This window comes from Syngnathus leptorhynchus, chromosome 21 (genome assembly GCF_054491065.1).
Source record: "Syngnathus leptorhynchus isolate UIUO chromosome 21, UIUO_Slep, whole genome shotgun sequence".
NCBI lineage: Eukaryota > Metazoa > Chordata > Actinopteri > Syngnathiformes > Syngnathidae > Syngnathus > Syngnathus leptorhynchus.
In genome coordinates this window covers 7,227,453-7,250,561 of record NC_141215.1, presented here as the reverse complement: position 1 = coordinate 7,250,561, position 23,109 = coordinate 7,227,453, and the positions used below count along the sequence as shown (strand labels likewise).

The 23,109-nt window shown below is 56.5% G+C and overlaps 5 protein-coding genes across 10 annotated transcripts; 3 read left to right on the top strand and 2 right to left on the bottom strand.

Annotated features, from left to right (window-relative positions):
• Nucleotides 1-32: 32 nt before the first annotated feature.
• On the bottom strand, nt 33-7,959 carry cand1 (cullin-associated and neddylation-dissociated 1). The gene is made up of 26 exons (XM_085902455.1): nt 7,611-7,959; nt 6,570-6,645; nt 6,435-6,502; nt 6,149-6,303; nt 5,950-6,073; nt 5,753-5,840; nt 5,513-5,681; nt 5,320-5,425; nt 5,060-5,205; nt 4,834-4,985; nt 4,598-4,738; nt 4,386-4,527; nt 4,109-4,317; nt 3,835-4,003; nt 3,675-3,764; nt 3,433-3,586; nt 3,117-3,354; nt 2,795-2,983; nt 2,577-2,720; nt 2,362-2,497; nt 2,118-2,294; nt 1,956-2,051; nt 1,724-1,893; nt 1,466-1,630; nt 1,279-1,386; nt 33-1,167 (listed from the first exon to the last, which is right to left on the bottom strand). The coding sequence occupies exons 1-26, from the start codon at nt 7,676-7,678 to the stop codon at nt 943-945; spliced, it is 3,705 nt and encodes a 1,234-aa protein (XP_085758581.1). The 5' UTR covers nt 7,679-7,959; the 3' UTR covers nt 33-942.
• Nucleotides 7,960-8,254: 295 nt separating this feature from the next.
• LOC147040519 (USP6 N-terminal-like protein) lies at nt 8,255-15,432 on the bottom strand. Its single transcript, XM_085902456.1, has 14 exons — nt 15,318-15,432; nt 13,092-13,165; nt 12,925-13,004; nt 12,790-12,829; nt 12,644-12,724; nt 12,441-12,548; nt 12,262-12,371; nt 12,141-12,189; nt 11,921-12,041; nt 11,763-11,857; nt 11,590-11,655; nt 11,411-11,510; nt 11,195-11,347; nt 8,255-10,378 (listed from the first exon to the last, which is right to left on the bottom strand). Exons 1-14 carry the CDS (start codon nt 15,319-15,321, stop codon nt 9,216-9,218), a joined length of 2,244 nt encoding a protein of 747 aa, XP_085758582.1. The 5' UTR covers nt 15,322-15,432; the 3' UTR covers nt 8,255-9,215.
• Nucleotides 15,433-16,275: 843 nt separating this feature from the next.
• On the top strand, nt 16,276-17,944 carry atp6v1f (ATPase H+ transporting V1 subunit F). Its single transcript, XM_085902467.1, has 2 exons — nt 16,276-17,301; nt 17,638-17,944. The coding sequence occupies exons 1-2, from the start codon at nt 17,144-17,146 to the stop codon at nt 17,837-17,839; spliced, it is 360 nt and encodes a 119-aa protein (XP_085758593.1). The 5' UTR covers nt 16,276-17,143; the 3' UTR covers nt 17,840-17,944.
• A 411-nt stretch (nt 17,945-18,355) lies between these two features.
• Nucleotides 18,356-19,652, top strand: LOC147040517 (uncharacterized). 2 transcript variants are annotated; one of them, XM_085902687.1, is made up of 4 exons: nt 18,356-18,516; nt 18,588-18,629; nt 18,975-19,109; nt 19,183-19,652. In XM_085902687.1, exons 1-4 carry the CDS (start codon nt 18,446-18,448, stop codon nt 19,307-19,309), a joined length of 375 nt encoding a protein of 124 aa, XP_085758813.1. In that variant the 5' UTR covers nt 18,356-18,445; the 3' UTR covers nt 19,310-19,652. The 2 variants fall into 2 exon arrangements, with proteins under 2 accessions (XP_085758813.1, XP_085758814.1); XM_085902688.1 differs by having other exon boundaries at nt 18,361-18,516; nt 19,186-19,639.
• Nucleotides 19,653-19,790: 138 nt separating this feature from the next.
• On the top strand, nt 19,791-22,562 carry irf5 (interferon regulatory factor 5). Of its 5 annotated transcripts, none has more exons than XM_085902684.1 (8): nt 19,791-19,809; nt 20,122-20,343; nt 20,474-20,648; nt 20,848-20,879; nt 20,944-21,166; nt 21,239-21,637; nt 21,696-21,817; nt 22,179-22,562. In XM_085902684.1, the coding sequence occupies exons 2-8, from the start codon at nt 20,167-20,169 to the stop codon at nt 22,347-22,349; spliced, it is 1,299 nt and encodes a 432-aa protein (XP_085758810.1). In that variant the 5' UTR covers nt 19,791-19,809; nt 20,122-20,166; the 3' UTR covers nt 22,350-22,562. The 5 variants fall into 5 exon arrangements, with proteins under 5 accessions (XP_085758810.1, XP_085758808.1, XP_085758807.1 ...); XM_085902683.1 differs by lacking the exon at nt 19,791-19,809 and adding an exon at nt 19,819-19,971; XM_085902682.1 differs by lacking the exon at nt 19,791-19,809 and having other exon boundaries at nt 19,818-20,343; nt 21,239-21,628.
• The last annotated feature ends 547 nt before the right edge of the window (nt 22,563-23,109 follow it).

Genomic DNA, 23,109 nt, shown 5'->3' with positions numbered 1-23,109 from the left:
ACACACACACACACACACACACTTCCCGTTGATAAATGACTGCTGAGAAAGTCAGTGTCAACTAATAGAAAAGATCATTTCACTGAGGATTTTGTAAAAAGGATCAACTGGCGCACTTTTGAAGTTGTCTGTTCAAACTTGGGCTCCGTGCACGCTTTAGAAATGCGGGACTTCACCCAGGTGGGGCGATCAAGCAAGTATGACGCGTGCACGCGGGGTGAAGGCAGGCAGAAATGAACCTTTATTTCTTCCTTTTGGGCAAAAAAAACAACAACAGCTAACCGGTTCTAACATGACAGAACCGCCGGTTGCAAACGTTCTCGTTCGTGGTGACGACAAGCGACCCGCCGGGTCTCGCTCCAACTTTGACATCCTCTCTTTCTTCTTCAGGAGGTGGCAAGTTGGTGCGAAAGGGGGGGGGGGGGGGGGCTGGCCGATCGGTCCAAAAAGGAGAACAGCGCCATCCCATGAGGAGAAAAACAACTAAGTCACAAAGCTAGTAAACTCCAACGGCTAGGCAGGCCTCAGTGTCACTTGGACAGTTCCTAACGCGACGGCGACGATCGTGTCACGGTACGCGTTGTCCGCTTGGCAAACAAAAGAGAGAGACAGAGAGAGAGACAGAGAGAGCGAGAGAGAGGAAAAAAAAGCCACAATGAAAAACGGGAGGAGCTTCCAATCCTGCCGATGAACGTGTTTTGTTTTGTCCGTGTGGCCGCACGACTATTCCAAGCGTTGATTTCAGTGCGATGCATCATGGGAACGACCAATCACTAGGAGGGTGTGTATCTACGTGTGTGTGTGTGTGTGTGTGTGTTTGTGTGCGCGTCTTGTCAAGGGAACATGCCAAGAGGTTCTCGTTCCGACAGCGGGGTGCCATCGCATGGTGCGTATGTCCATCCGTCCGTCCGTCCGTCCGTCCGTCCGCACACGAGGGTTGGCCTAGCTGGTGTCCATGGACTCCATGTTGGCCGAGCTGGAATCCCTCTGGATGGAGTCAAAGATGGCCGCCAGCTCCTGATTGGACGAGATCTGCGACTGGAACTCTGACATGAGCGGCGACTTCTCTGCCTCGGGGATGGTCAGCAGCGCCACGACCGCTCGCATTGCCGAACGCTTCAGCTCGTCCTGCTTCTCAAACTCCTGCTTCACCGAGTTGGCCTTCACCTGAAACGCACGCTTCTGGGTTTACGACAAGTTTGGGGACTGGGGCCCCACCTGCAGGTAACCCTAGGTACTGCAAGTGCAGTGTGCGCGCGCCAAGGCGAGGAGGCTCACCTTGGTGGTGCAGGTGGCCCTGAGAGGCTCCACCAGTCGATCCAACCTCTGCAGGACGGCGCTGGGACAGAGCGAGGACAGACGGGCCAGCATGAGGAAGGTCAGCATCTGCCAGGGCCGCAGAGAGGACAGCGCGCGTTAGGGACGACAAACGGCGGCGGGCAAGCGGCCGGCAAGCGGCCGGCACCTTGATGTCGTAGTGGTCCTTGAGGCCGTCCTCCACGTGGTTGAGGAAGGTGAAGATGTCGATGCGGTCCAGGCAGCTGTCCAGCAGCGTGTACATGCACTCGAAGGCCGCCTTGCGCAGGTCCAGCCCGTCGTCCACCGTGTGCTTGAACGGGCCCATCTCCACCTGCGTGCCAATTCAAAAGCACATGTCAGGCCAATGAAAAGCAAGTTTGTTTCTACCGACGCGAGTGAAAATGACGGGGCGGATGCTTTTTACCTCGCGAATGAGCTCCTTGCGCACTTTGGTCTCGTTGTAGAGCCGCGGCAGGACCGAGTCCAGAAGCTCTCGGATGAGGCTGGGCTTGTTGTGGGCCGCCGAGTTGAAGGTCACCAAGGCCACGCGTCGCACGTTCAGGTCGGGGTCCTCCAGCGTCTTCAGGAAGTCACCTGACGCGCACAAAGGCGTCAGTCACCACACGACGCTGGCGCGGCGCTCGCTCGCAACCCACCTATGCAGTTCTTCAGCAGCGGGTCGATGGGCTGCGGCTGGTCCGAGATGGTGAACTTGACGGCCGTCACCACCGAGCTTCGGGCGTACGACGAGCCTGCGGGCGAGTGGCGGTGAGACCTGCACGCGGGCAGACGCCGCGGCCGGTGGTGCCCTTCCTTACCGGAGAGCAGGTAGCCTTTCAGGCGCGGCAGCAGCGTTTCGGGGTTGATCAGGGCGAGTTTGCCCAAGCACTCGGCCACCACGTTACGGGTTCCTTCCTCCTGACACTCGCAGTGCTTGAGCAGCAACGTCCACACCGACTCCACGTACGGCTTCAAGCCCGACACCGACGCCGAACCTGAAGGCGGCGCCCCGTTAACACGCAGGGCGGGGCGAGGCGCCGCCAGCACGCGACGCGCACTCACTGATGATCTCCTTGAGCGAGTGCAGCAGCAAGTACTGGCGCTTGGACGAGGAGATCTCCTGCAGGACGAAGGGCAGATATTCCGGAAGGTTCCCTACGGCGATGCTGCCCAGCGCGTACGAGGCCGCCGACTTGACCTGAGAAGCGGCGCGGCAGAAGGAGGACCTTAGCGCTCACGAGAGGTCAAATGTGTCGTCACTTTGGAGAGGAGCTTACCTCCTCGCTGGAGGACGAGAAGGCGTCCAGGATGACGGTCTTGAGCTCCGGTTGGCCGCTCAGGTCCACGTGGTGGCCCACCTCGCCCAAGGAGAGCAGCGCCAGCAGCCGGATGGAGTCGGTAGAACGGCTGTTTTTCACATCCTGGCCGGCGGCGAGTACACTCGTGAGCTGCGTCGCTCGCGCCGGCCGGCGCCGGTCCAGCGCCGCTCACCCACCTGTATGAACTGGCCGACCACGGCCGGCCCCTCAGCCGGACGCGCCCTGGTGAGCGCCGCCACGCATTTGGCGATGGAGCAGTAGGCTTGCTTGTGAGGCAGCGCCGCGCTCTGAGAGTAAACCGGCCCCGTCAGCATCCGCAGCAGGTCCATGTAGCCCAGGCCGGCCGTGTCCGTCGACACCAGGGCCTGCGGGCGGGCGGGCGGGCGAAAGGGGCTTTTAGCTGCAAAGGTGCGCTTTGACGCTCATTTGGGCCCATTTTGCTCAAACGCTTGGTTGAAATCTAAAGTCGCTGGCCACCGCTCGCTCACTCATTCGCACCTGGTAAAAGTCCAACATGGCAGCGAGGGCGCCGCCCTGCAGCAGCGGCGACCTGACCAGCGCGATGAGCTGCGCGAGGATGTTGCCGCCGCTCAGCCGGCCCAGCAGCGACGGGTGCGTCGCGGCCAGCGTGGACAGGAAGCTCAGCGCCATCTGCGACACGTGCATGTCGCTCTCCGAGATCAGCGGCGGGAGCTCGGCCAACACCGCGTCCACCATCGCCGGCGTCACCGCCGAACTGAGCGCCACGACGTTAGCGTTACTCGTCGCCGGGGCAGACGTCAGCGTCAGACTTGCTCCAAGCCCCGCTACCTACCTGTAGTTCCTGAGCAGGATGTCGAGGGCGGCGAGCGTGCAGAGCTTGAGCGCTCGCTGGTTCTTGCGCAGGAAGGAGGCCAGGATGGGCACGGCGTCGGGCAGGACGGGACGCAAGTCGATTTTTAGCGGGGAGCCGGCGATCAGGGTCAAAGCTTGATTTCGACAACGGACGGGTCATTGTAAAAAAAAACAACATAATAATCCAATTGCCACATTTGAATCAAGCCCACCCCCTCTGACCTTTAACTGTGGTGAGGCGGGTGATCTCATTCTTCAGACGTTCCAAAAAGATCAAAAGCGTTCCGTGGAGTTCAGAGGGGAGGCGGTCGCCTAGGAGACAGTAACCAAAGAGGAAGCGGTCGCACAGAGCGCGCGTGGAGACGGCGGCCTGGTTTACTACCTAGGTTACAGATGATCTGCCCCATGCAGGAAATGGCGCGCTCTTTGACTTCCTGGTCGATGTCGGCGGCCTTGAGGCGTCTGATCGTACAGCCAAACAGGTCGTCGATGTAGGGGGAGGGGTCAAAGCTGTCAGAGCCTTCCGACTGGCCGTCGAGGGGTCGGATGACCTGCGGGCGACGGCGCGGGTGAGGCGCCGACACGCGGGAGGGAGGGAGGGAGGGAGGGAGGGAGCCATACGGAGGCGGGCGAGCGGGCGGGCGAGCGGCGTTCACCTTGACCAGCTGCTGCGTGACCAGCAGCGCCTCCGAGGTGATCTTGTAGAAGGGGTCCCCCACGCACGCCACCACGGGCGGCACCAGTGCGGGCACGTGCGTGTGGAAGGCGCGGGCCGGGTGCGCCACCATGATGACGTGGAGGCACGCCAGCGCGTCAATCTTCAAGTTGGAGCTGCTCGACTTGTCGTTGAGGGAGAAGATGATCCCTGAAAGGCGGCGGCGGCGGCGGGCGTCAGAGGCCGAGACCAGACGGCGAGCGTGGCCACGCGGCTACCTGGTATGAGCACGGGAATGTGCTGCGTCAGCGCTCCCGGCAGCACGTTGACCAGCTCCGTCAGCATGTTGAAGCAACACTGGCGCGTCTTCACGCTCTTCTCCTTCAGCTGCTTGTGCAGGGCCTTCACGATCATGGCCACCTGGGGATGATGACACACCGATGACAAACGATGTTGGCCCTCCTCCAAAGAAAAAGCCATTTGAAGTCACCTGACTCTGCAGCATGGTGAGGGGCGTGTCCCCCTGCTCCATGGCGTCCGGGTCGGCCAGCCAGCTCTGAGCGGGCCGCGTTTGCTTGAGCAGGGACAGGTAGGCGTGGAACACGTCCGCCTTCACGTTCTCCTCCCTCTCCTGGAGAGCGGGGCCAGGCCAGGCACACGGAGGTTAGAAGGCCCCCGGGGTCGGGACAGAGCGCAGCGTGCCGGCCGGCCGGCCGGCCGCAGTACCTTGAAGCGGCAGACCAGCGCGGGGGAGACAGAGCGGTAGAACTCTGGCAGCATCTCGTGGCGCGTAGAGACCACGGCGTCCAGGCATTTGGCCGCCGCCCGCCGAACCTTCCAGCTCATGTCGTCGTCGTCGCTGTACTCGTCGTCGCTGCCTAGAGGCGGGCAAAGCGGCATTGAGTTGGCCGTCGCGCAAAAGGACGCTCGTCACGGGCCCCGGGAGGGGCACCTTGGTAGTCTTCGTCGTTCTGCTCGGCGTCCATGGCGTTGTCGTCCTCGTCCTCGTCGTCAAAGTTGTAGTTCGGGTCGTAGGTCAGGTAGCGCAGGCAGATGGAGATGACGGTGGGCACGTGGGCGTAGACCTCTTTGGGACACCTGAGCAAAGCGCACGCTATGTTTGGGACACCTGAGCAAAGCGCACGCTATGTTCCTCCCGCTTGCGTTTGAATGCCGAGCGCTTGCTCTCTCGATAGTATGTTGTCACGCCACCTCCTGACAAAGGACTCGAAGGCCTGGATGCAGTACTCGCGCAGCTCGTCGTCGTCCACGTTGCAGAACTTGACCACCAGCGGGATGATCTTCTCCAGGTACTCTCCTGAGGGGAGGCACAAAAGCACAGGTGAACGCGGCAGCGAAGGCGGCAGCCTGCCTGCGCCGGCCGGTCGGTCGGTGCGGGGCTGACCGATGCGGTGTCCGGCCTGCCTGCTGATGGCGGCCGTGCACTGGATGTACGTCCTGGTGGTGGACATGTTGTCATTGCGCCCCAACTCGCTCAGCAGGTGCTCGATAAGGTCGATGAAGACCAGGTTGCCGCATGACATGACCAGGTGGCCCAGCGCCATGATGGTCCGCTGGGGGACAGGGGGGTCAGCGCGGCCATGAGCCGACGCGGCGCCAGGAGCGGACGCGGCGGGCGCCTTACCTTCCGGACGGCCAGCCTGGGCGAGGTGAGCTGAGGCAGCAGGCAACTGAGGATGGATGGGTGGAAGTTGACCAGCAGCCCCCCCTGTCTGAAAGGCAGCGCAATGACGCTTCAAACAGGCAGGCGCAAAAGCCCAGCCGGCCGGGCACGACCACCGCGCTCTTCAATGCAAAGTGACTTTCCCCATTTGCTACTACCTGCACAGCATGTCGGCCATGATGTCCAGCGCCTCCAGCTGCACGGACACGTCCTCCTGCTTGGCGATGGCGCTGGTCAGTCGGCCCGTGATCTTCTTGCACACGCTGGCGGCCAGGGCCGAGCCTGCGGGGGAGGGCGGACCGGCGTCAAACCGTGTGGCAAACACCCCGGCGGCGGCAACGGCGGCGGCAGGCTCACCGCTGGACGCGGGGGGTAGCTCCCCGATGACAGTCTTGAGGCCGATGGAGGAGATGTCTCGCAGCTGCTCTTTGTCGGACAGCATGTTGGTGCACAGCGTGTCCACGATGGTCTCCACCTGGTACTCTTTCACCTTGCTCACCAGCGGGCCCAGGCTGCCGCCACACACGCCACGGGCAGAGAACGCAAAGGCAATGTGACAGGAAAGCGGAAGGCCCGATCCGCGCAGGGACGGCCACGCGAACCCCAGGGCATCTTCGCGGTGCCATGATAAGTTTTGCTTTACCATTTAACGGCCAAGTTCTGGACTTCTCCGTTCTTGTCCTCCAACAGCTTGAGAATCATCCTCACCACCTGCCGATCGATCACAGCGACAAGACTTGAGACTGGAGCGCGGCGCCCCAGTCGACTTTGAACCCACCTTTCTCTCGCTGTCGTCGTCCAGTTTGATGGAATCTTTCTGCAGTTCTGTCATCAGGTCGTTTGTGGCCATAAACCTGCATCATTAGGGAACCATTTCAGTCTCGAGGCCGACATTGGGCATGGTGCATGAAGTGATTTTGTCCAAAGGGGGCAAATTCTAGCCCTAATTTTCCAGTGCAATTATTGCTTATTGTTTTAGGAGCAGAATCTCAGATCTCAAGCCGCACTGCATTTTTTTCAGTTGGTTATTGTCATTTATGTTCACAGCTGAGTGTTTTTTCATTTGTCTTTTTGACATGAGGGGAATTTCTAGTTCTGGATTGGTTTTATACGGGCTACGTGTCGATGCAACGTTCAAATCACGTTTGAGCCTGGCCCACTCACGATTTCAGTCGTCAAGAAATACGAATCGTGGAAGCATTGAAGATGATTGACAGGCCTCGCCGATGGCGTTCCCACGGCTTTGAGGCAGCCTATGTGACGTCACCACGTGAATACACATTCTTCGGAATCTGTGATAGTTGTACAGTTTGTTTCGTTTTGGCTCGAGAAAATAAAACACGCACACGCAGGCAGGCAGGCAGGCAGGCAGCCAGGCAGACTGGCAGGCAGGCAGCCAGGCAGGCAGCCAGGCAGGCAGGCAGGCAGGAGCGCGCTACCCTCTAGCTGCTACCCTATTAGCATGCTAGCATGACACAAGTTGCGCTGAATGGGGGATGAAGCTAACCGCTAACTAGCCACAGCAGCTACTGGCTTGAGTGTGCGCGAGATGTCGTTAGCGTCAACGCACAGTGTTGCGTTGTCACCACCCCGTGGCACCGTTAAGCGCTCCAAGCAGACACAAACGAGATATTCGGGTCATGAAATGTCATTATTCCCAGGCTGCGTCTTTGCGGGTGGGCCACCTGGCGACGATCAGACAGGTGGCATGCCAACAGCTAACGTGCTAAAAGGCCTGCTACGCAGCCTTCGCCTCTCTAACGCTTTTATTTTTAGCACACGCATGTAGACGAGCGCGGCGAGTGAAGAGACGTTTTACCTGAAGTCTTTGTCGCTGGAGGTCATTTTCTCCAGCAGGTTGGAGATGTGATATGAAGCGCTCGCCATGTCGTTAGCTGTTAGCTTATCTGCTAGCGCGGTGCTCGCTCCTCAGTGAGTGTATGCCTGGAGCGGTTGCGACCAATTTCTTCAATTTCCTTTTTTTTTTTTTTTTTTGTACTCCGATGACGGGTTTGGCTGCTGCAGCTGCTACTGCTGGCTGCCTCGGCTCTTGCTCTTGTCTTTTCTTGTCGTTTCGTTGGTGTTTGCGCTACGGCGGCGCACGGCTGACCATGGGAGCGTTTCCAATGTTTCGATGCAGCTCCCGTGCGTTCTCGCTGCAGAGGGGCGGGGTTAGCCCGACTGGATGCTGCCGGGGTCAAAGGGGACACACACGCATACGCACGCACCACAGCCTTGTTGGATCGTCCCCGTGAATGAGAAAAAAAAAATGACAACGATCGGGCTGGCGGGAAAATCCCAAATCCATGACTTTGTGGCCAAAAAGGAGTTGCGGATGCCATAAATCTCACAACTGCCATACCTAACTCGAAGACAGTAGTTTTCATTTTACCACTGGGGGGGAGGCTTTAGCCATTTCTCGTTATTTGGTCAGACATGAAAGAGACGGACGGACGGACGGGCAACTGTTGCATTTTTTGTTTATTAAGCCAAAATATGCAAATGCAAGTGAGACGTTAGTCTTGAGACGAAGCAAACTCTAGACAGTGTCGCCAAAAAGTCAATGGAACAAGTTTATGCAAACTTGAGGCACGTCCCGTAAAAAAATACAGCAGAGCTCAAATGCGTCACCGACGCTTTTTGCGTTTAAGAGACTCGTCGACAGTGTTGACCACAAGGAAATTGCATTGACGCAAATCTGCCCACAACTCAAGACAAAAGCAACTTCAAGTCAAACAAATGCAGAAAAACAAACCAGACCAAATAAAATGCAAGTTATATGACCAAATGTAGTGACAAACAAATGCGCAAAAACAAATCCAAGTTATATTAACAAATGTAGTGACATCATCAGAACCAAAACTAGAAGTAGCGCTCACAAATGACATTTGTGTTTTGAATCAAGAGCAAAAGACGACAAACGCTGGCCTCACCGTACACCACTCACAGTGTTATTCAAATCGAAGCAATCGAAAGATTGCACTTCAGTTAGTGGTAATGAAGTAAAAACAAAATGAAATCCAGTGAGTGAGTTCTTTCCTCCACTTGAGAGGTAACTGAGCTCCAGTGTCAACTTGGATTAGTAACCAAAAGAAAGCCGGGCGGGCGGCCGGGCGGCCGCTCACTTTTCGGCTCTCTCGTGGATACATTTATCCCTTTGTTAGGATTTACATTCAAAATCTTCAGCTTTTATTTTCAAGCTTTAAATTCCCTGTTGCAAATATAAAGGTGAGAGAGAGAGAGTGAGTGAGTGAGAGAGCGGCTGTTTTGATTTTGGCACGGAAAGCCACTTGAGCCACTACGCCCGCCCGCCCGCCCGACCGAGTCAGTAGTGGGGAAAAAAAAGAAAAGGGGAGGAGTCAGAATCTACCGGTGAGGGGTACCGAGCCAGTACACGACTCCGACAGCTGGTGCGTGCTTGCGCTCAGAGCAGCATGGACTCCTGCATGGCAAAGGCCTCCTGCGCGTGGCTGTAGTACGCTCCTCCAAACACCCGGGGGAGCTGTTGGCGCAGGACGGGCTGCCGTGTCCCGCCGTCGCCCGGGAACTCAAACACCTCCACGGGAGACATCTGGGCCTTCTGGAAGCTGGGCGAGCGAGGCATCCCGCCCGGGCCCTGCGCCTCCTCCGGGCCCCACTGGGACTCCAGGCCAACCCCCCCTTGGACGCGCCCCTCTAATCTGTAGTCCAAAGGGGCGTGGGCCTGTGCAGGGGAGTAGATGCGGGTGGCGCTCCCCTGGGGCTCCAGCTGCAAGGGGGGCGCTCGGGGACGGTGGGGCGGCTCCCTGCGCTGGCTTGCCACGTAATTCATGAGCGCCTGCTCCGGCGACACGCGGTTGGACGTTTGATCCCCGCCGGCTGCCGTGTAGTGTCTGGACCCCGGGTGAAAGATGGGCACCTCGGTAGGGGCCTGGTGGTGGTGGTGGTGGTGGTGGGGCTTTTGCTTTCCAGGGAAGCGGCTGTGATGGGCAAATGACACCGCGAGGGGCTGGGAAGGCGTCCCAAAGCCGGACTGCGCCGTGAAGACATTCCCGCCGTAGCCGCGAGCGCCGTATGAGGGGATCTCACTCGGAGGTGTCCGCATCCTGGTCGGGGGTCTCTCCAGCTCCAGAATTTCAAACTCCGTCTCCGGTAGCCCGGGAACATTGTCGTACTGGGAGGCGTCGGAACCGCGGTTGGCGCCCGTGAGCGAGCTCTTGGATCGCTCCCGGCGCTGCTCGCCCCGCGGGCCGCCGTCCTGGCCGGAGAGGGTCGGAGCGTACCTTACTGGGTTCTGCGGATTCTCCTGGGCCGCCATGGCTTTGGCCGCTTCCAGCTTGGTCTCGGAGGGTTTGAACCAACGGGGGCCGAGGTCTCGATGAGCGTCGGCGTGTCTCTGCGGCCTCGGGGTGGGTGTCGCCTCCCTTTCTGGCGAGCGCTGCCCGTCGGAAGCCACCTTGGGGTGACCGTCATACCGTAAGCCGCTCTGGGGACGTTCGGGAGCGGGCGGGCTCGGGGGCTCGACGTGGCTCCGGCCGTTGACCGCGTGGTTCACCGGCAGGTCGGGTAGCTGCCCGAGAGGCTTCTTGGGGAACTCCTCATCTTGAGCTGCCAGACATAAAAAGAGAGCAAAAGAGAATTGAAAGGTCCGCTCCCGGCCCTGACGAGCCGTGTCGTGTCATTAGTGGAGGGGGGGGGGGGGGGGGTGCGGCGTCACATCACAACGGGGACAGACATGAAGTCATGCAAGTCCACTGCCAAAGAAAAAAAAAAGACAGTTACATTCACTTCAATGACACAAAACTCAAAGACACTTTGGTCTCAGGATGGGAATCCTTGGCACAGTTGCCAGCCCGGGGTGGCCCGGGCACGGAGCCAGACCGTCGCTGCGGGAAGGCGTGCGGCGAAATACAAGCGCAAAGTCAAACGGCCTTCGAGGGCAACCGTCGCCGCCCAATGAACCGACACGGAGGATTTCAGGTGTCGCGAAGGGTCGGTCGGGTGGGCTCGGTGAGACTTTTTTGCCACATCTAGCATATTTCAAAAGGAAAAGGGCTTTGATGCGTTCTACCGTCGAGCGTTTGTTGTCGTTGAGCATTATTTCACCGACGCGAGTGAAAAAATAGAAGCAGCGTCAGCCAAAGGAGGGGATGCTCCACACAAAAGCAAAGTGTCAAACAGACAGGACCACGGACGGATGGACATGGGTGGGGGTGGGGGAGCGAGAGCGGTCCGGAAATCCCACCGGTTGGCGTAGGAGCAAAAGTGGCCCCCACTCACGGCCACCTTTTTGCAGCGCTTGACTAACGTTTGTTCGGAAGAAGAGCAACAAGAGAGGAAGGTTAAAGCAGAAGGCAAGTGAGAAGCGCGGCAGATCACCGTACTACCAAAAACAAAACCCAAAAACCCCAAACAAGGCAGCACCTGGCGCCGGCAACTCCAGCCTGGCCCTTCGAAGCTCCGTCGCCGAGGCTTGCAGCTGCTCCACCACAAAGTCGTCGTCGAAAAAGAAATTTTTGGACAAGGTGACCTGCAGGAAGTCCACCAGCTCCTCCATGGGCAACTTGAGCAGGTGCTCTGGGGGACAACCAAGGCAAGTGAGCCGACGACCACAACGGCAACGGCGTAGGGCGGACTCACTCTTGTGCAGTTTGAGGACGGTGTAGGACATGGCGGGAAGAATTCTCTCGCCCTCCAGGATGTAGATGTCCCAGATCCTAAGAGTGAGTGTGAAGGGAGTCTGGGAAGACAGAAGAAAAGCGCCCATTTGCCTGGCGGCTCTTCAAGAGATTAGCCGGGCCTTTTTGTGAGGCGCTCACTCTGTCCAGGAAGCACTGGAAGAACCACTTCATGGTGTAGAGGCTGGTCCGAACCTCTTGGGTGTCCTGCGGGAGGGAGGGAGGGAGGGAGGGAGGGGGGGGGGAGACACGAGCCGTGAGCGAGCGGGCGGGCCTGTCGGCTTTGAGCGTGGCGCGTCGTGACGCCCGCTGACCAGATGACGCTTGAGCTTGGGTATCATCTTCTTCAGGATGCGGTCGTGGTGCTCCTGGAAGCGCATCAGCTTGGGGAAGCCGGGGACGAAAAAGCCTGGTGGGGGGGGGGGGCAGAATTAGAGCCCTCGGATGGCGGCGGCATGCGTGGGCTCCCCACCGTGCATGGCGTGCTTGTGTCCCGACAGCAGCCTGACCAAAGCCCAGAAGGCGTCTTCTTCGTTCATGTAGATGAGCAGCAGCGCCGTGATCTGACTCATGCCCTGGCAGTAGCCCACCTCCTGCAAAAGATGAGGACGGATGGCCGCTCGCCCGACACGGTTTCCCGGGATGACGACGGCCGCCCCGTCCCGCCCCGCCCGGCCCGGCTTGACACTCACCAAGTTGTAGACGGAGTAGGCCGTCAGAACGTGGAAGAGGGCCTGCTGCCTGCGATGCAAAAGCAAGCCATGAGCAGCTGGCCCAGCAGAAACAACAGGCCACATTTCGGGAGGAACCCACTTGACGTCGTAGCGGTGCATGAACATGATGTGATCCCTGTAGGTCCGGTTCACGTCCAGGTCGATTTGGCGGACGTCGGGAGACGAGGCCTTGGCCGTGGCCTTCAGCTTCTGCGGCCGACCGACACGACAGCCGCGTCAGGCCGCGTCAGCAAAAGACGGCGCAAAAAGGCGGCCCACCTCATAGAAGCCCTTCTTCTCCTCCTTGATTTTGGGAACGTCCAATAGGAGAGACCAAACTTCACCTCGGAGCTGCAGCGGGATTCCCTTGTAGATCCTCCGCACAAGCTGGGCCGAAAGAAAAGTCAGTCTGTCCATCCGTCCGTCCGTCCATTCATTCATTCATTCATCCGCGCGGCGAGACTTTGGCCGGAAGAACTCGCCTTTTCACTGTTCTTGTATTTGTCCCAACTCTTGAGCATCTTGACCCACTTGGTGGTCCTCTCCTGTTCCGTGTGCTTGTGCTGCACAGGCCGTGGGTCAAATGAGACAGCGGAGCGCTTTTGAGCGCGTGGAGACGACCACCTACCTTTTCCTCCACCGCATCGTAGGCCGGAAGCTCCTTCTCGCTTAACGCAACAAAGATGAAAGATCGTTTTGGCCTCTCTCTCGCTCGCTCGCTCGCTCTTTCCATGTGTGTGCGTGTGTGCGCGCGCGCGCTTACTGCACAAAGCCAAAACGGTCGATGACCTTGTACAGGTGGAAGTTGGTGTCCTCCCAGGGCTCCACGGTGGACTCCTTTCCCTGGAACAAAAAGCGTTGACGCAACCAGCGCTCAAAAGTTCACATCCCCTTTTTCCACTTCTTTCGTTCCGATGAGAGGATGCCAACCTTTTCATATTTGGCCACGATCTCGGCCCGTTCCCGCTCCAGCTTCACGGCGGCATCCTGATCGTTGTCAGACGCTGGCAGGGGGGGGAAAGAAAAAAAAAAAAAATTAGACAACAGAACATGGCAAGATGCAATTTGTTTGGAAAAAAGGCCACAGAAGTGAAGCCCGGCCATTGGGGACACTTGCTTTTGGCTCTTGACAAGCTGCTGTTTTCTCCAGCTGCACTTACTCCGCCACTACAATCAGTTCCCACCACAGGCGTAATAATGACAGTGCGAGCGAGAGGCGAGATCTCAGTTCCCATCAGCTGTGGCCTTTGCTCGAGCGCCGACGCTTTAACTTCTCCTTGCGTCCCCAAACAGCGGCGTCACGACCGACGGCACCGGAACGAGCGGCGAGAGCGCTCACAATGCCGCCACTTGTCGGCGCTCGTCCTCATTGCCGCCCGCCCGCGACATTCCCGCGCCAAAACAACAACAGCTGCCCTGTCGGACGGCCACGCGCCGCCACCTTCACAAATACCACCTTCCATTTCTTCCCCCTATTGAATATTTTAGCCAGTTCCATCAGATTACAAACAAACATGTTTGAATTCCAGGCCGGCCAACCGGTCCAAAACAGAACAGGCTTCCCAACGGACCACTCCCGATAGACTCTGCGGGAAAGTCGGCCAAAAGGTTTTGCTGAGCGCAAAACAGAGGAGCTCAGCTTTCGGCAAGTTCAACAAGGACGCCGGACGACGAGAGCAGCGGCAAGAGAGAAGTTCTGGAGGGAGTGAGTGCGTGCGTGCGTGCGGCTGGCCGAGGAGAGCCCGCCCATGCACCCATGCACGCACCTCGAAGGGCAGCGGACGGCGACACCAGCTCCTTGACCATCTGCAGCACTTGCATGCTCACAGCGGGTCGGATGGGGGGGGGGGGGGGGGGGGGGCGTCGCCAGCCTCCCGTCGCTTCCCAGCTCGGTGGCGCAGCGTCGGCAATCGCGCCTCCTCGCGTCGTTGCCGCACGTCCTCGGATGGCGCTGTCCCCAAAAGGGGAGAGACGTGGCTCTGGAGCTGCGGGGTGTCAGCCCTCCTTCCCTCCCACCCCTTTTCTTCTCCTTCTTGCCCTCCCCAGCGCCGCCACTGCCGCCTTTGGGTGGAAATTAGCCTGCGCCTTGGCTCCCTCTCTCTGGCTTCCCTCCCCTTCCCCAGAAGATGGCGAGCTGGTCGCAGAAAGCACGCCCTCGCGCCAGTTCATTAGAAATCAATCCAAAACAAAGCAAAGATGTTGTTATACTCTTTTGCACATTATGGTACTTAATGTGTCATTTCATTTATTTTGTAATTGCATTTACTTTTATTGCAAAGCATTTTTCTTCATGGAGCATGATGTGAATTTTATTGTTATTTCTAAAGGGCGGTTTTTAATACATAACATTTAACTGAAAGCGTGATTGAATTTTTGAAGCATATTTTTGTCAAAACATTTTTTTCAGTTGTGGCTGTCATAGCTCTTCTTTTTTCCAACTGTTTATCCTCTCAGCATTTCCGTTACACTCCTGCGGCGCAAACTGGCTTTCCCGAACGGCACGGCACGCATGAGGCGGCACGGCACGCATGAGGCGGCGCGACGGCGTCATGAGACGGAAGGTCTAATTAGCCGGGTTGCCATGCCTCCCGCTCTGGGTTGCTAGGCTGTGGCGGACATTATGTGCAAAAAAAATAAATAAAATCACTGCCATTGGAAAGTGAGTTGGTCGCAACCATCAGAACGGTCATTTTTGGGATCGCCGGGGGTGACTTGAGATTGCGATTCCTGTGCTCAACTCGCGCAAGTGGCAAGTCAACAACACCGCTGTGCTCTGCTCTGGTCTGGTGCCCCCGAGCTTCATTTCCTCTTGCTGCCCCATTCTCCCCCTCTTGGACTCCTATTCCAGCACAACTTCCTTCCTGTCATCAAACACCCCCACCCCACCCCACGCCATCTAAGATAACACACGTGATCACGTCAGCATCAGAGACAAGACAGAAAAGGGCCAAAAAGAAGCAGGGCAAATAAACCACATTCCAATGCACACTTGGGATCCCGTGGCACGCATGTCAGCAACCGTGCCAAAGGTCTTCGTTCGTTCGTTCGTTGGGCACCACCTCGACAACGCAACTTCTTGCTCAGACAACTTTACAACAACTACTGCCGAGGAATGGTACTTGTCATAAAACCAAGTCAAGGCAGTCTGAAACTCACTCATGGCAAGAGCCCGGAGCCAGGCCCGGCCGGGCGAATCTCTGGACGGGTGTGCTCGTTCTCCGCTTTCTTCTTCCTCCCCGAGGCACTCATGACCTGCGCGCACAAACAAAACAACATTTAAGGACACTTTGAGAGACAGCGTTAAACGCGCGCCACTCACAAATTTCAGTTTGCTAAGATGGGGGCACTCGCGCCCGACGACCGACCCGCTTGAGACCGACCGACTTCCAAAGCGGCCGTGTCAGTGCAGAGACCCAAGACTGCCACATTGCTGCTGTCATCCATCACACACCGGGAAGGAGAGTTGACAATGACGGTTCAATTGTCCCGCCAGGTGCTTGCTTGTCTACTGGGTCACGCTCCAAGTGCAAAGCCTCCAACTGCAGCTAAGCCGCATTATCTTGGAAGCAGGACAGGAGGGATAGAAAGACGCACCATTGACGGGCTCGTTACGTCACTTCTCGTTGACAATATTCATTTCATTCTTTCTTTCTTTCTATAGAGTCGCGCCAAAAGCCACATTTGACACTAACTGTAAGCTGTCCCTCGATAAGTCTGATATGAAGAAAATGAACTGCAATGTCCACGCTAGGCACACATCAAGAAACGAAATCGGAATACGTGTCAGACACATTTATTTTGAAGGAAAAGGCCGGAAAACCGAATTGTGCTAAATCGGCTAAGCCCACACTAGTGGGCGCTTGGCTAGGTAGGCAGGCCTCGGAAAATACAAATAAACACAAAGTTTACAATCACAAGACTGGCCGTGAGCTCTTTATCAAACGCCAAGGAATTCAAAGAACACTCTCAATAAAGGCGAATAAAGTCAAATTTGAATTGCCAATCTCGAACGGAGCGCGGCCGGCCGTCCGTCCGTCCGTCCGCCCGCCCGTCCGTCGGTCAGCGGAGCCCGCCCCGCAGTGCCGTGTTGCGCCCCCTCCGCCAGCTCTCCGACAGAAGCTCCAAACCGGGACGACAACAAATCAGTGTCCGCTGAGCCTCACCTTGCGTTCAACTCGACGTCGTCGCTCCTGTCGTCGATAAACCGGCACGGCTCCTTCGTCGTCCGGCCGGCCATGTACCAGGAAGTCCGGGCCACTTCTCAAACTCTGCCGCGGAGGAGGACGTCAGGCAGCCAGGTAGCGATGCGCCGCCCCGCACGACCCCTCCGCGTGCCACTTCCGGGTTCGCCTCCATGCGTCACGACACCTGACGGACTACATATAATGCCTCATAATGTGTGCGTTGCCGACATTACCGTGTGTTTACTTGATTGTGTTTTTTTTGTCTGGTGTATTACTTAGTTGTGTGTGTTATTTAAGTAAAAAAACCAACAACAACAACAAAAAACTGATCAGTGTGTATGTGGGGGGAACGAATCTTTTGAGTGAACTGATTCTAAGGATTCAGTTCACTTAAAAGAACTGTAATGCGCATCACTTGAGCGCTTGCTTCTAAGAGCATGTCTTGCACGCACGGGTGAGTGGCGTGAGCTCATCCATCAGAGCGAAGCTGTGTGAGTGTCTCAAACCGCCTGCTGCTACTGTCGTATGACATCGTGTCGTGACGTGTGAAGGCAGGGAGGGGACGCTGATCAACTGGCCGTCACGAGTCTGTGACGGAAGTGCAGGTCAGCTGACCGTCACATGATCTGCGACGAAAGGAAGTGCAGGTCAGCTGACCGTCACGTCATCTGCGACGGGAGGAAGTGCTGCTCAGCTGACCGTCACGTCATCTGCGGCTGATAGCCGGTCATTTTGGGAGCCGTTTGTTTGTTTGTCTGTCTGTGTGTCAGTCAGGCTGTCCATCTTGGTTTTTGCGCAATGGCCGGCCGCGGGAAGCTGATCGCCGTGATCGGCGACGAAGACACTTGCACCGGATTTTTGCTCGGCGGCATCGGCGAACTCAACAAGAACCGAAAACCGAATTTCTTGGTGGTGGAGAAAGACACGAGCATCACGGAGATCGAGGAGACCTTCAAGTAAGCATTTGCTTGACGATGACGGACGTGACGTGCTTTTGCTTGGCGTCGTCGGCATGAAATTGAAGTGGAATCGTGCGACTGGCTCTGCTTCTTTTCAAATAAATGATGCTTTCTCTGTATAAGCAAACATCAGTCGTAATATTTTTGACGATGATGCCAGCAATTGTGGTCATGGAAATTGACTGCGGCGCGGCAATGATCAATGTCATTTCTGCTTGTTTTGTCGCCATTGTGTGCCGTTCTGTGACTCCCATACGGCCCTCGCCCCCTCCCCCACGCCATTGGCTCCATGTAAAGCGACAACGTCCGTTTGTTTTTTTCGCGCTGCGTCAGGGGCTTTCTGGCTCGCAACGACATCGGCATCATCCTCATCAACCAGTTCATCGCCGAAATGATCCGCCACGCCATCGACGCCCACATGCAGTCCATCCCGGCCGTGCTGGAGATCCCGTCCAAGGAGCATCCCTACGACGCTTCCAAAGACTCCATCCTTCGGCGGGCCAAGGGCATGTTCTCGGCCGACGACTTCCGATAAAAACAACCCGTATTTGCTCCTTCTGGTCGCCGGAGCTAAAGTGTGCTCGTTTCGTCATGTGTCGTGTTTATAAATGACCACAATAAAGTCTGATCCGAACGGTGACGTTGGTCTCTCTTGTGGATATTTGCCTTCATTTTGTTCTCAGGTTACAAATAGACGGCGGTTGGACCCCGCTGACCTTGAAATGCGCCGTTGCTATGGAAACGCCTCTCACCCGGCGTAGCGTGAGCGGGAAAGCCTCGTCACGGCCTGCCAAAGTCCAACAAGCGCGTCGGTTCGCTTTCCCCTCGGCTCGCGAGCCAGGCCGGACTTATTGTTTCCGGGACATTTGCGGCCGCGTCCATCATTCGCGCGATATTAGCCCTACTCGAACGGAAGCGGCTCTCTCAAGTTTTTGCTTTTGTTTAGTTTAAGCCGACGTCAAAGAGAAATAGAGCCAGACATCAGTGTCGCTCCCGAGACCAAATATTGACTCTGTGACCTTTGGCCCGGCGACAGACCTCCGATGAGCTCAGAACACGTGATGGCACCAGCTCGGGCGCTGGCGTATAAAAGCCGGAGGGCCGTCGGCTCCGTTCCACGCAGACTCACGCCACCGGAGCTATGAAGTGGCCGCTGGTGTTGGCAACGGCGATAACTTGCCTTTCGGCTCAGCCGCCTCGACGCTTCAGCAGGTGACGCCGGACGTTAGGAATGAGAGCCGCTCGCTTCGAGCGGGCTGACTGGCCCTTTTTCATCTTCGCAGAGACGCCGAGACTCAACGGCCGCCAAAGCAAAACCAAACCCGGTCGGTTCACGTTGGGTCATCGTAACGTAGACGGGGCTCACTTTTCCGTCTCGAGAATGTCAAGCGGATACTCGCAATCGTCCTGTCGTGCTAACAACCGAATCTCAAATTCCGGTCGTAAACCTTGAGCTGCCTTGTTGTTTTTCAAATTCTTTGGCCTCCCATGTGCGGCCCTCGCAGCCTCACCTCTGCCAAAATGTTTGCGAGCACAACCCTTTGCACTCGAGCGCCTCACCGGACGCACAGTAGTCCCGGATTCAGTCGATTCCGAGAGCCCCGAGACGGCGAGCCGCGGCTCGGCAGCGATGGTCATCACCAACTGGCTACTCCCTTGCTTTTCCTCAGCAACTGGTCCGCCTCGATGAGCGTCACGTCAAACGCGACCTCCGATGACACGTCCAAGCTGTCGTCGCCGGACACATCGGCGACTCCGTGGCCCACCTTCGACTCGACGTCAAACAAAAGAGAGGGCTTGTTCGAGTGAGTCGAAAGAAATGTTGCGCATTTGCTCTTTTGGTTCCGTCTTGGAAAGTCACCTATTGACTGGCACCAGCAGGCTCGCTTCCGTGGGCTGTTCTCTGCCCACCTGCTCCATCACAGATCTCGGGTCCAAGCTTCAAGTCGGGGACGAAACGGCGGGCGGCTCCACGCTCGACCCGGAAGGGTTTGGGAAGAAATGACGGCGGGCGACCTGCTCTCTCTCTCTCTCTCTTTGAGTCGTGTGTTTTGCTTGCACAGTTGCCTTAGTGACATTCTATGCATTGGAAACTGTTTGCTGCATGGCCATTGATTGATTGATTGTTAGATTGACTGACTGAAGCGCTCGGTGCCAAGTTGATTTCATCCTCAAAGCACCTCCACCAAAGTGCGTGCTTTGTGGAGAAATGGAGGCATCGCTAAGAGCTTTTTACTAAATGTGAAATAGTAGAACATTGAAATAAACACAAGACAAGGCAGAAAGATCCTGGTTGACATTTTTAATGCTTGCAAACATCTGAGGACCTTTTCAAGCAAATCATGCCCACGGGAGGGGGGGGGCGGAAGGCTCAGCCAATCGGAGAGCTGCCACACGACAAGGAAGGGCTCGAGAGAGGGGGAAAGTTGTTGACAGCGAGGGCGGCGGCGGCAGCGGCAGCAGCAGCAGCGCCTCTGCAACACCTCGTCCTCCCTCCATTTCCGGGTGAGTTTCACCTTTGCTTCTAGACTTTGACAGCAGTAAGCAGAAAGATGATGCAGCCAGAATTTCCCCGGCCGTGCCGCTCGGGGCCAGATTGCGTTGTCAGCAGCGGCGGGCGGGACTTTGGGCCAGCGCGTCTCAAGTAGCATCTGGGCACCACAACAGGCCAGTCCGCCGCTCGCTCAGACACCTTTTCTGACGCCTATCGTGGCACATTCTGTGCTTAGTGTGTCACTTCCTGAAGTGAAGGGGGAAAGGAGGTGATACGATGCCAACATTCAGCGCAGTAAAAGCCTAATGAACCTCTCTCTTCAGGATCACCATGAGCAGCTGCTGAGCGACGTACGTCCTCGCCACATCATGAGCGCGCAGGGCCGGAGAATGCGTTTGAAGCCTTGGCTCGTGGCTCAGGTGGACAGCGGCCGTTTCCCCGGCCTCCACTGGGTGGACTGGGAGCGCCGACTGTTCCAGATCCCCTGGAAGCACGCCGCGCGCAGCCTGGCGCCGCCGCATCCAGAGGAAAGCTCCATCTTCAAGGTCCTTTGCGCTGGCTTTGTCTGAGTTGAAAGGAAGCCCGACAAGATTCACTTCTCTTTCTTTGAGCGGCGACTTCCTGTTGAATCACGCGGCCATGTGATGCGAGACCACTTCCTCTTCACCCGTCCAGGCGTGGGCGCTGGAAACGGGCAAATTTCAGGAAGGTGTGGACGAGCCCGACCCGGCCAAGTGGAAAGCAAACCTGCGCTGCGCGCTGAACAAGAGTAAAGACTTCCGGCTCCACTTTGACGGCACCAAAGAGACGCCCCTGCAGGCCTACAAAATCTACCAGCTTGTAGACTCAGGTCGAGTGTTGCTTTGCTCAAGGCTGTGGTTTTCCAGGGAAGCTTCCTTCCTTCCTTCCTTCCCTGCTTTTTTCAACCTTCTCTTTGCCTGCTCAAGGCTTCCGAGTTCAACCTTCTTTTTGCCTGCTCAAGGCTTCCTAGTTCAACCTTGTTTTTGTCCGCTCAAGGCTTTCTTTTTCAACCTTGCCTTTGTTTCCAGATGCCGCCGCCGCCGTCGACGAGGACGACGAGGTAACGGCAGGTCGTGATTGAAATTCATTTTCTTCACCTCGCCAACGTGGAAATTGCCTTTCAGATGCCAAACGTGACAGAGCTGACCATCGGTACGTCGAGTCGGCCACGAGCGGCCTTTGGGTTGTCAGATGTCCCGCCGCCGCACGGTGACGCCGACGGCTTCCGGCTCTCCGCCGTCACCTGCCAGCACCCTCGGCAGGACTTCCAAATATTGGATCAGGCGGAGGCGAGCGACCAGGTCCGGGCTCAAGTGGACTCGGCAAACCTGCTCGCCAGCATCCCGTGTGAGTGACTGAGCGCTGACCTGACCGTGCCGTTTACGCTGTCCTCATTTGGTTTTGCGCCGCCTGCCGCAGCAACGGATCTGGATCTGAAGTTTCAGTACCGCGGCCGCCCTGTGGGTTCGCTGACAGTCAGTAACCCCCAGGGCTGCCGGCTTTTCTACGGCCAGCTGGGGCCCGACCCGCTGCAAGTGGACCTCTTCGGACCCGTCGACCTGCAACAGGTTTCCTTCCCGGGGACTTCGGAGATCCTGAGCCAGAAGCAGCGGCAATTCACAGAGGCCCTGCTGAGCGTGATGGATCGCGGACTCATCCTAGAAATCTGGGAGCAAGACATCTACGCTGTCCGCCTCTGCCAATGTAAGGTGTACTGGTCTGGACCGGGCGCGCCCCATCAGGGTGGGCCCAATCACTTGGAGAGGGAGAGGAGGGTCAAAGTGTTCAGCCTCAACGACTTCCTCCAAGGTGACAAAGGCAAGTCTTGAACTAGCGCCTTCTTCCAATGGCTAAGAATACAAATGATTGTGTCCAGGACTGATCTTGTACCAGAAGGGCGAGGCTCGGAATTCCCCCCCTTACGAGATCTGCTTCTGCTTCGGGGAGGACTGGCCTGATGACCGGAAACCAAAAGAGAAGAAACTCATTGTGGTTCAGGTCCGTTTGTTCGACAATACGTCGTATCCAAAGGCAGGGCCAATGCTCCGCAATCAGTCACGCTGAGCTAAACAAAGCTAAGCCAAGCCAAGATGAACTCAAATATGATCTCGAAGCTAAATTAAGATGAGCTAAACCAAGCTAAACGATGCCAAGATAAGTTAGCCCAGTCATCCATTCTCATGACGTTTTTTTTTTTTAGCCACAAAGTAGTATCATTTCATGCCTGAGACTCAGAACCATACTTTTTGTTTTTCGCCACAAAGTAGTATCATTTCACGGCTGAGACTCAGAACCAGGTTTAGTTGAGTCGAGTCCCATATTGTATTTTTCACATGCAATTGTTTTTCTTCCTATTCAGGTGGTTCCGGTAGTGGCTCGAATTCTAACAGAGATGTTCTCAGGTGAGCACAGCTGGTCCATTGATAGTATCCGCCTGCAGATCTCCAACCCGGATGTAAAGGACCAGACAGTGGAGCAGTTCAAAGAGATCCAGAGACTCCTGCAGAGTCAAAATCTCCATGGACCCTGAAGTGGCGCTATCCCCCCGACAAGCGCCACTCACAGCCCCCCCCCGCGCCTGATCCAAACTAGGATATCCATCCGTACCACGCATTCTTTGCGAGATAGTGCACCACTCATTTGGATTTGGAAACAGAAGGTCGATGGATGGATGGATGGATTGATGGATGTTCATTTCAAGATCTGATTCTGCAGCACAATACACTCTTTGGCTTTTACTTGACATGACTGTCTTGCCTCATTTGGACTTAAAGAATGCAGGAATTTGTAAGTGGCGATCACACGTAGATCGATCGCCGTCTGGGTGCGATATCTGCTATCCCACAGATATCTGCTATCGTGTGCGTGATATCTGGCGAGATAACTAGAGAGCATTTTGGGGCCTTCTGTGATATCTGATCTCACTCAGATCGCCGTGATATCAGTGAGGGCCATTCTGTCCGTGATATCACAGATCTTAAGAACATTATTATGATCTCTGATATTGAGCTGCTCTGTCACTCATTTCAAATTCTGATCATTTCACAAAAAACTTCAGAAATCATGCCACTCCTATCTCAAGGTACCACTGTAGTCAAATAAAGCCAAAACGATCGATCGAATTCCTTCCCTAACTATGGGAGTAAGGGATTTGGACGACAAGATGTGGACACTGATGTGGGAGCGTTAAACCTGTGATTTTTCGCACAACCGATGGAGGAACAATAGAGGAAAGAAAACCAACCAACCAACGATTGAACTTTCGACTGATAAACGCTTGATCAAAATCG